This window comes from Nannospalax galili, unplaced genomic scaffold, assembly GCF_000622305.1.
Source record: "Nannospalax galili isolate Female #2095 unplaced genomic scaffold, S.galili_v1.0 scaffold105, whole genome shotgun sequence".
NCBI classification, from domain to species: Eukaryota; Metazoa; Chordata; class Mammalia; order Rodentia; family Spalacidae; genus Nannospalax; species Nannospalax galili.
The window spans coordinates 786,123-797,201 of record NW_008354502.1 but is presented as its reverse complement, the minus strand read 5'-3'; the positions used below and the strand labels follow the sequence as shown (position 1 = coordinate 797,201).

Genomic DNA, 11,079 nt, shown 5'->3' with positions numbered 1-11,079 from the left:
ATATCTCAGTAGTCATGTATGCTGTGGACAAAGCTTTACTGGTTTTACTAGATGATTTTAAGTTAATTTTTTAAACTTTCTCAATTCTCTTCTCCCATAGATAATTTTGCTCATCGAACTGCAGTTCATGAAGCCTTGGCCAAGGATAAGGAATGGTAAGAACAGTTCCTCATTCCAAATTTGGCTCTCATTGATAAACAAGAGAGTGAGATTACCTACCTGGTACCATGGTGCAAAATAGGAAAGCCTGCCAGGGAAGGTGAGTCTTTCCTCTTAGCCTCTGTGAGTTTTTGTGACTTAACATAGTAAAGATGTTAAGCTATAAAGTAATTCAGGGCCAGGATGAGAATAATCCTTTCTTTTATAAATGACCATAAATGATTGTTGAGATAAAACTAAAGTGAAGCTCTTTGCCTTCCTTAAAGAGTAAGACTTGAAGAATTCTTCCAACCTGAGATTTTATGGATTGGTAAGCTTAGCTCTGTTACACAAGTCTCCATGGTCAGTAAAGGTAGAGAATCTGCACCTTGAGAGCGGGACCATGAGTGGAGAGGGAACAATCATGTATCTTCTGTCACAATTTTAAAATGATAGAAATCCTCAAGTATGTATTTTCTATAAATAATGTCCCATCTTAAATCACTAAGTTCACTTTTTCCTAAACAACTGATCATTTGAAGATTTGGTTAAGTGAAATTGCCAGACTATATTACTGTAGTCTAACTTTGTGTCTTCCTCTTTCTTGTTTTTCAGTTTGAAAATAATTTTTAAAAAATCTTCTTGCTGATTTGACTTCCTGCTTACTTTAAAAAAAAAAAACAAAACAAACAAAAAAAGCCACTATTTCCTCAATCCAACTTTAAGCAAAGGTTAGGTTAGAAAAACGAGCTAATTTGAATGTATTTTCCATTACTTTCAAGTTTGAGGTATGTTCTAGATGACACTATACAGACACTTGAGAAGTCTCACTTGGATTCCTGTCCACTTAGACCACCTATCAGCTCTACACTATCTAAATGAAACACTTGTCATCTCAGACAGGGTCAGATACCAGTTCTCTTCTGTTCATGATTCTTGAGTAACTCTTGTTTTTCCCTTGCTTCTCAAATCTATTTGTAAACTGGTTCTTTCCCTTTGCTGGATCTATATTTCTGTCCAAAAGATAAAATACACATTTCAAATATGTAATTAAAAATCTGGGCATCATTGAAAATCATAGTTTTAGGTTTGTTTGTTTTGTTTCTCTAAAACTTAGAAATGTCACTTCTATTGCATTGCTTGCTTTCTCTTCCTATTAGAAATGAAAACTTAAGAGTGCCAATGTATACAAGAAAAAAATAGGGGTTGGAGAGATGGCTTAGTGGTTAACAGCACTGACTGCTCCTGCAGAGGACCTGGGTTTGATTCCCAGCACCCTCATGGTGGCTAATGACCATCTATAACTCCAGTTCCAAGGGGTCCTATTTATTATTTTTATGTGTATGAGTGTATTGCCTGCATGTATGTGAGTTGCACCCATGTCATGCAATGCCATGGAAATCAGAAGAGGGTTTTGGATTCCCATGGAACTGGAGTAAAGGACAGCTTGTAGCCACCATGTGTTTGCTGGGAATCAAACCTGGGTCCTCTGTAAGAGCAGTCAGTGCTCTTAACTGCTGAGCCATCTCTCCAGCCCCTTATTTCTTACTTTAATTTTTATATGTAGGCCTGTATTACCTGCATGTAGGTAAGTGAACCCATGTCACACAATGCCTGTGGAAGACAAGAGACTGTCGGATCCCCTGGAACTGGAGTTACAGACAGCTGCTAGCTGCCACCTGGGCTTTGGAATTACAACCCAGGTCTTCTGCAAGAATACTCCATGTTCTTAACTGCTGAACCATCTCTCCAGCCCTGATCAGTATATTTCTTTAAGAGTTCAATTGATTACACTTCCCAGACATTAGGCTTAAGTCCATATAAAATGCTAGACAACTATTTCTCATTATTTTGTTTCTAAGAAGAAAGTGCTGCTCAGATGTAAGACTTCAAACCTTGGTCTGCAGTACTTTAGTTCTCATCTGTAGCTAAGGGAAGTAACCCATTATTTGTTCTAAAATGATGGATAAATTTGTTTTCTCCCCCTATCTAGAAGCCTTAGAGAGGGAACTGACACTGATTCTAACCACTCCAACAGCTATCATAGTTCCTGAAAACAAATCATGAGTCCATCACTTTAGAGTCCAGCCTTGGCAGACAAAAGAAAAATGAGGAGGAACCCAATAGAGGGATGCTTTTGGAAGCTCTCGTCAAGAAATCCCAATGGACTCTGATATGAATAGTTGAAATTTGCCCTGTTCTGACTTTTTCTGGTTCTCTGTCTAGAACTTGTAATGCTAACTACTATTGCCTTTACTTCTCCTTCATATCCCCTATTCACCAGTCAAGGACTATTTTTTCCCCTTACAGATAAGAGTTATGCAGTTTGGGAGTCTTTTAGATAGACCAACTGAAGGGGTACCCCAATTGCTTCACCCTGCATCCTTCTTCAGCATGGAAGAAGCCAGAATGGTCTGGGTCCAGATTTTCTATCGCCACATTGGGTAACTTCTTCAGAGGATGGTGTAATAAGAATAGGAGGTAGGAATTGCCTGAGAAGTTAGGGTAAAAAGACCCCAAAGAAAAATAGCCAGTTTCTTGGCTGAAAGTCAGAATGACCTTGGGCCTCTTAGCAACATACTCTCTTCCAAAGGCCAAAAATGTCAAAAGCATTTGGGAGCTCTTATCTAATCCTTTGTCTCCAGCCCCAGGGGGAAATAATAGAAAGAAAGAAAGAAAGAAAGAAAGAAAGAAAGAAAGAAAGAAAGAAAGAAAGAAAGAAAGAAAGAGAAAGAAAGAAAGAAACAAGTAATTTTTTAAAAGAACAGAAAAACTTTCATTTTGAGGCAAGGTCTTGTTAAGTTGCCTGGAGTGGCTTTGAATTGGCTCTATAGCCTGGGCAGGTCTTGAACTTACAATCCTTCTGCCTCAGCCTACAAAGGAGTTGGGATTGAAGGCTCACCAACACAGCATAATTTTTAATGATATTACTTGGGGTATGGAGATTGTTTCTGAGTAAAAACATATTTCTCTTAAATATTAACATATCTGCCATAAAAATCTACCCATTTTCACTACTTCTTATATGTGTGCATTTATCTTAGTAAATTTATACATAGTATTATTTAACAAAATACATATTTAGAACATTTAAATTTTCAAATTTGAAACATACTAAAATCAGAACTTCGGAGCTGGAGAGATGGCTCAGCAGTTAAGAGCACTAGCTGCTCTTACAGAGGACCCAGGTTAGATTCCCAGCACCCACATGGCAGCTAACAACCATCCATAATTCCAGTTCCAGTGGAATCCAATATCCTCTTCTGATTTGTGCAGGCATTGCGTGACACAGGTGCATTTAAATACATGTGGCCAATATGCTTATACACATAAAATAAAAGGAATAAATAAAATATTTTATTTAAACATATCATAATTTCAAGTTTTATGGAAAATCCTGAAAAAAGTATAGTTTATCTAAAAGGATAAATGACTAGAGATAGCTAGTAACTATTGGGATGACTTGTGATACTCAGTTACCTTCTTAGCATCTGTTACATCCAGGCCTTGTCACCAGCCTAACATAGTGTAGAGCTCATAACCCTTACACAGAAATGCTTCTCTCAGTAATACAGTCCAGTATCCCTTATCTGAAGTGCAAGAGACCAGAGTATTTCAAACTTTGAATTTTGGAATGTAGATACTCAACCTGTATGTCATAAGAAAACATCCAAAATATACAGAAACAGTTATATAGAAAACACATGGAGAATTATGACAGTTATGCTATGTGATATTTTAAAATAAAATCAAGATAGATTTCAATTATCCTGTATGATATTTAAAATAAAATCAAGATAGATTTTAATTACAAGTTAATTCATTGAGTTTTAAAATAAATAACTAAATATGGATGAACTTAATATAGATTGAGACTATATTTCTAAGTCAAAAGGCAAATGAAAAAAAAAAAAAAACCTATGAAGGCAAAAAAATCACTGATGGCTTTATTATACAAAGGCCTCAACCTTCTACATGCCCCAAATAGCCATAAAAGAAATTTAAAAGGAAAATAATATTTTATGTGAAGGTAGAAACAAGATGACTACCAAATATGTACCAAAGAAGATGCAGATAGCCATTTTTTATTTAATATAAACATGCTAACATGGCTTAGATATCAGCAATCATATTAAATATATGAGGAAGCAGCATGTATGCAGACATATAGGGCTCATTAATCTCTCCTCCCCAAATTTGGCCAAGTAAATAAAAATGCTTAATTATTTTTGTTACTTTTGACCATATTACTTGTGGGACCATGCAGGGGTTGCATGTGTAGGTGTTTTTAGCTTTACAGGAAAGTTGAAAAAGTATAGGTAATCATATTCAAATGAAGAGTTAAAGTATTTTAGAACTATCTCTTAATTTTCTACACTTTATAGAGTATACTTTTTACTCTATACTTTTCTTATACTCTTATAAGGAAAATGACTCCCATCCAGGTGTGGTGGCGTAAGACTTTAATCCGAGCATTCAGGAGACAGAAGCCAGTAGCTCTCTGTGAGATTGAGGCACACCTGGTCAAGTTCCAGGCCAGCTGGGCTACAGGGAGACCCTGTCTCAAAAACCAAAAAGAAAAATTAAAAAAAAGAAAAGAAAACCACACCTGAAACTGTGTGTTCTTGTACTTTAATTTTAAATTTATCTTCCGTGCATAGTAGTTGAATATATTATGCTGAGTAGAAATCAGTATATCATTTCTAGAAGCCAGTATATAATGTATATACAGTATATTTGTAAGCCTACGTGTTTTGGGGGGTATACATGTCATATATATTATACACACGTGAGAAGTATATTCTTTGGTACTCTCAATTTAAGTTTGGGAGTTTTTGTTAAAGAAATAATTAGGTCCAGATGGCCTAGATTTAAATCCCAGCTCCACTGTTTAATACTTTTGTGACCCTGGGCAAGTTAACCTTCTTGTACTTTCATGTCTTCATCCATAAAATAATGATAGCAACAAGCTACCACTTAGATTATTAGGCAGATTAAATGAGTTAATTCATAAACAGTGTTTAAAATCAGGCCTGGCACATAGTAATCACCCATTAAATGTCAGTAGTGATTGCCATCAGCATTGGTATTGTTCTAAATATTCATGCAGGTTTGCTCAGATGAACTTTATGCCAGCATTGTTTGCATTAGGAAACACTAGAAACAGTGTGGCATGGCCTTTATGCAATTCACTCTTAATACAGAAACTAATGTATTTCATATATGTCATATACTATATAAACATTTCTACATATTTTGTGCATGGTTTTGTTTAACGTTAAAATTATATATATCCCAAATATGGAAAGAGGTACATCCAATTTACTAGTGGTTATTTCTGATCAGTACAGAAATTACTTTTCATTTCTTTGTATGTTTTTTTGCATTTTCCTACATTTCTAATGTATTACATTGCAATTATAAACATTTTATAAATAGTAATTCTGCATAAGAAGATTACAATATCTTAAAAAATATTTAAATATTGAAAATAGTATAAATAATCAACAATCAGGGTTAGTATAAAAAGTTGGTTTATCTCTAAAGAGGAATTCATATTGCTGTTTAATATTAAATTAAGTCAGGCTTGGCGATATGCACCTGCAATCTCAGCATTCAGAAGGCTGAGGTAAGAGGATTGCCATGAATCCTAGGCCAGTGTGATCTACGTAATAAAGGTTAGCCTGGGCTATGACTGAGGCCTCTCTCATAAACACAAAAACCAATTAATATTATTGCCATAGAAAAGACTTCTTATTAACTTTAGATAATCTATGACTAAGGATGGTTTTACTCGTGTTTTTAAAGGAAATACACTGAATATTAGAAATGTTCGCTAGGTGTCAATGTTATGCTTTTTATTTCTTCTTTGCTTCATATAAATATCCTATAATAAAACACAGTATTTTGCAATCATACTTTTTAAAATAAAGTAAAATATAGTAGAAAGTCAGCAGTTGTGGTCCTGAATGCCTGTAGCTGTTTTATTTCCCTGTTCTAGCCTCCTGTGTTTCATCAGTAAAACCAATTTGATTATTTCATTTATAAATTTCTCTCCCAAGCCTCTCTGATGCCTCCAAAATCTTAACAGTGAAGTAATTTAGTATCAGTCTCTTGATACCACTATTTTAGCTTAAAATAGTTGGATATCTTTCAACTCCTTTCTCTGTGTTTCTTATGTTAACGTTTTATTCCTTGGAAACAGTTTTGGTTTGTTTCTGCAGTCCATGTTCTCTGGTGGAACAAGAGCGCGGATAGTCGTGCAGCTGGGAGACATCTTTCTCACGAGGATCCCAGAGTCGTGGCTGCTGGTGAGCTATTTCACTAGGCATGGATATTGTTAGAACTAATTTGACTGAGTCAATAATTTTCTGTCCTGTGAAATATTTTTCAGTTCGGCAAAGTGTCAACTACCTAGAGACTCAGCAGAATATGCTCCTGATTCCCACATCATTTTCACCACTGAAGTAGTTTTCTACTGAAATGCCAGAGTGTCATTAACTGGTGTCAGATGTGTCCCCTGATGGTGCTTAAGTTCTCCCAAGAGAGCTGTTCTCACTTTTATTTGAAGGAGGTGGTAAGTTAATTTGCTGTGTCCCGTGTATTCTTTTAAACCCATCTAGGTCCCTTTTATTAAACCCATCTCTGCCTCCAAAATGACATTTCATTTTCCCCATCCCCTTTCACAATCTGTCATTCATTAAAAATAATCTATCAACCTAAAAATAATGGTATTTGGTTCTAGTATGTAACAAAGATACCTACCTGGTCACTATTTCAAGGTCTTCATTTTTCATTTCAGAAAACCTCTTCTGTAAAACAACCCTTTATTGAAATGAGGATAGCACATATCTAAGCTTGTGACCATATTTTTAAATGGCTAATAAATATGTGTACCTTATTTCATTATGTCTTTTCCTGGGATTTTTCTTTCCTTTTTTCTTCTTTTTTGTCCAGTAAAATTTATTTCAGAATGTCAAATGGGATTCATGAAATTAAGTACATTTCTTTCCCATGAAAAACTGTAATATCTGTGTCAGTGTATTAATGGTGATTTTCACATTAGTTATTAGTCACTTGCTTAGAAAATTATGTTATCAAGTCCTAGTACTAAAGATTTTTAAAACTCTGATTTATATGCTGAAGTATTATTTTAAATTAATTGTACTAATACTCGTTTTGGATCCTATTTAACAAACATGCTGGAGTTTACTTGATTTAAATGAGCTCTTTCTGGATATGGAAATGTTTGCCCTAATAAAAAAGTACCTACATATTCCAATTCTGTTTTTACTATGTTTTATTTTTTATTACCCCTTAGTATTCTCAATTCTAAATATTAAAGCATGTGCACACATATATTTGTTTATAAATGACATAGAGAAAATATGTCACATTTTACTTTCTATGTTTGGGTGATCTCAATAGTACACATTCCAGGTCCATCCATTTTGCTGTGAATTTTCTGATTTAATTTTTCTTAATACCTGAATAATATGCCATTTTATATATGTACCAGATTTTCATTATCCTTTCATCTGCTGATGGACAAGTAGGTTGATTACAGTCCCTTGCTGTGGTGAATAGAGCAGCAATGAACAAGGGGGTGCAAGTGTCTCTATCCTAGGGTGTGTAGTTCTCTGGGTATATGCTCAGGAGTGAGATAGCTGGGTTATATGGTAGCTCTATGAAGATCTTCCAAGCTGATTTCTGTATTGGCTGTACTAATTCGCACTCCCACCATTAGTGAATAAGGGCTCCTCTTTGCCACATCCTCTCCAATATTCATTGTCTGATTTCTCAATGATAGCCATTCTGACTGGAGTAAGGTGGTATCTCAAAATAGTTTTAATTTGCATTTCCTTGGTGACTAGAGATCTTGAACACTTTTAAAAATAGTTATTGGCCAGTTGTATTTCTTTTTCTGAAATTTGTTAACCCTTTTATTGATTGGTAATTTTAGTTTTGTAGTTCTTTGGGGTTTGGGGGTTTTGTTTTATTTTTTGTCTTTTTGAGACAGTTTTCCTATAGCCCCAGCTGGCCTGGAACTCACAGATCTGCCTACCTTTGCCTCCCAAGTGTTGGACTAAAGGTGTGCGCCACGACATCCGGCAGTTTTGCAGTTGTCTACTGTCGTGCTGTGAATATTAGCCCCTTGTATGAAGTGCAGCTGGTAGAGATTTCCTTCTGTTCTGTAGGCTGCCTGTGTGCCTTGTTAATAGTTTCCTTTGCTATGCAGAAACTTTTTTTTTTGTTTTTGTTTTCATTTTTAATAGAATTTTTGTACTTTTCATACAATATAGTTTGATGGCTGTTAATCTGTCTCCTCTCCCCACCTCCCCCAACTGCCCCCAGCCCAATTTAATGAACTCAATTATATGTACTATAGAGTATTGATTTGTGTCCCCCAATCCAATGTCCTTCAGTGTGAAATCATTCACTGGGCCCTCCAAGAATCGCAAACTCTGTAAGACACTGTCTTTCCCCCTCCCAGCAGCCATCAATTGCCAAAAATTCCGCAAGTTGGGATGGGATTTCTTACCCACTTCCCCATGTCTATGCTAGGATTTTGTCTAGTCTGAGCTTGCATAGGAATTGTGCATGCTGTCAGCATTTTTGAGTTCACATGAGTAAGTGATCAGCTGTGAAAGACTGTTTCCTTGTGGTCATCTACTCCCTTCGACTTACACAATCTTTCTTCTTTCTCTTCTACAGTGATCCCTGAGCCTTGGGAGGCAGAGGTTTGAAACAGGTGTCTTATTCAGGAATAAGTACTCTGTGGCCTCTTGTTCTCTGCACATTGACTAAGTATGGGTCTCTGTGTTAATAACTATCTGCTGTATAAGGAAATGTCTCTAGTGAGAGTTAAGAGATGCATTCATCCTAAATGTAGAGATTGCATTGAAGATGTGTCATTTAAGGTTAAGTGTCTAATAGACACTTAATTCTCTGCATTTGACCAGTTGTGGAATTCTGTAATAGTCTTCATCTGTTGCAAAAAGAAGCTTCTTTGATGAGAGGTGAAAGGTGCACTTGTCTATAAATATGAGAGTGCACATGTAGAATAAAGTAAGAAATTACGTTGGTCTAGGGTTGTGGCAAAAGTAGGTTTTTCTCTATGCTCTATGACCTCTCCAGCAATATGTATTTAGCTATGTTTATAAGTACCACACACGAGTTCCTTCCCATTGATCAGGCCTTAGAATTCCAACTAGACAGCTGTTGATTACTTCCAAGAAAAAGTGCCACTACTGCACCATTAGCGACAGTTTACTGGGGGAGTCATTGTTGTTTATTAGGCTTCACAGTTGGTACCGTTGATTGGTTTTCTCCCTTGGCAGCTTATATAGTATCCTCTGATACTATACGAGCTAGTCTTCAGGGAGGAGGCTTCCTGGTTAGGTTTTATATTTTTGTCTTCTTTCCTGAGTTGACATAATACCAAGACAGTAGTAATTGATCACTTTGTTGTAAAGATAGTTATGTTAAGGAAATAAAGTGATTCAAAGAGTAAATTATGGGTAAATTCAGTGGCAGGGGCAGTAACCTAGGAACTTCAGTCAGTATTGCTCCCATGGCAACATGACTCAGTAAGCTGGCTCCTGACATTCTTCCCTGTGCAGACTGAGGAAGACTACACTGGGCTATGAACCCAGTATATCATAGAGTAAGGCTGAGAGAACCAGCCCTCGACCAGGAGTCAGAAACCCTGAACCTTGGTCTGACTTTGCTCCAAGTCCACCCATGCCACACCAGTTACCCCTTTGGCCTCCATTTTCTCATTTGTCATCTAAGGACAAGAACATATGCAGATCCCAGTCATGAAACCAACTCCACAGTAATGGCTATAGTTAGAGGCAGTAGCAACTGCTGTCTCCCTTGGTGAGTTCAGAAAGCGTAATTATGCAAATTCTATTTGAAATTCCTCATTGTTTGTCTCAAAACAATGTGTACACACTTAAGAAAACCCAAGATCTTTCCATTTATTGCTGAGAAATGTGTCCTCTAAAAGCTTAAATATTCAAATGACATCCTTGAATCATTCTAGAATTCTACAATTTCAATGTAGAAACTGTCTAGTGACATCAGAGTGATCTGAGTTTGTGAGTACATTAGATAATATTCACTCAAGGACAAAAATCTCAACAATGCATTTCTCAGTGTGTTGCCATCATTAAATGACACATGTGGCTATACTTCTGGGGAAATGAGGTAATGAAAATTATCTCACTTAATTGTCATTATCACCCTAAGTAACAGTATCATTTTCTCCAATCAACAATCAGAATCAAGTTGAGAATCAGACACACAAGATATCTTAGGACATACAAGTGGCAAAACCAGAATTCAAGCCCAGGACTGCATACTCTAAAATTACCCATATCCAGTCTGCAGGGAAGACTGTAGATCCTTTCTTATTCTTCTTAATTTTATAGGGTAAAATAATATTCTCCCTTCTAAACAGGTAATTGACAAGCAAATGCTGACTTTTGTGCAGTAATATTAGTCTTTTCTGTTGGTCAATTATTTTCTAATTTCCATGACTATCTTACCAGTTTGAGTTAAACTTCAACTTAGAAAAAAAAGTCAACTTTCCAATAAGTCCATATATCAAGTGCATCTGGGCACAACATCTCTCAATAAAAGTTTGAAGAGAAAGTACGTAGGAATCAGTCCTCATTCTAAGCACTTAATTCATGTTTATTCTCATTATATCCCTGTATCATAGATAACATGGAGCAGCATATCTCACTTGAACAAAAAACTGTCTCAACCCCATCTGGCAGTCACAGCCCCTGCCCCCACAAACTATTGCTTCCTGAGTTTCTAGCCCTTCACTGGGCAGACTCCTCTGCTCCATCCCACTGAACAGGTCTGTCTGGTTATTCTGCTGGAAGCCAGCAGTGGAGGTCAGCCTTATCTTAGGAATTTCTGCCATTG

The 11,079-nt window shown here is 36.3% G+C and overlaps 1 protein-coding gene across 1 annotated transcript in view; it reads left to right on the top strand.

The window, feature by feature from the left end:
• Positions 1-7,406, top strand: part of LOC103748932 (protein NipSnap homolog 3A-like) — a 12,543-nt gene extending 5,137 nt beyond the window's left edge. The window contains 3 exon segments of the mRNA XM_029555293.1: positions 101-259; positions 6,363-6,449; positions 6,533-7,406. Of these exon segments, the coding sequence (XP_029411153.1) occupies positions 101-259; positions 6,363-6,449; positions 6,533-6,609 (323 nt within the window). The 3' untranslated portion in view covers positions 6,610-7,406.
• The last annotated feature ends 3,673 nt before the right edge of the window (positions 7,407-11,079 follow it).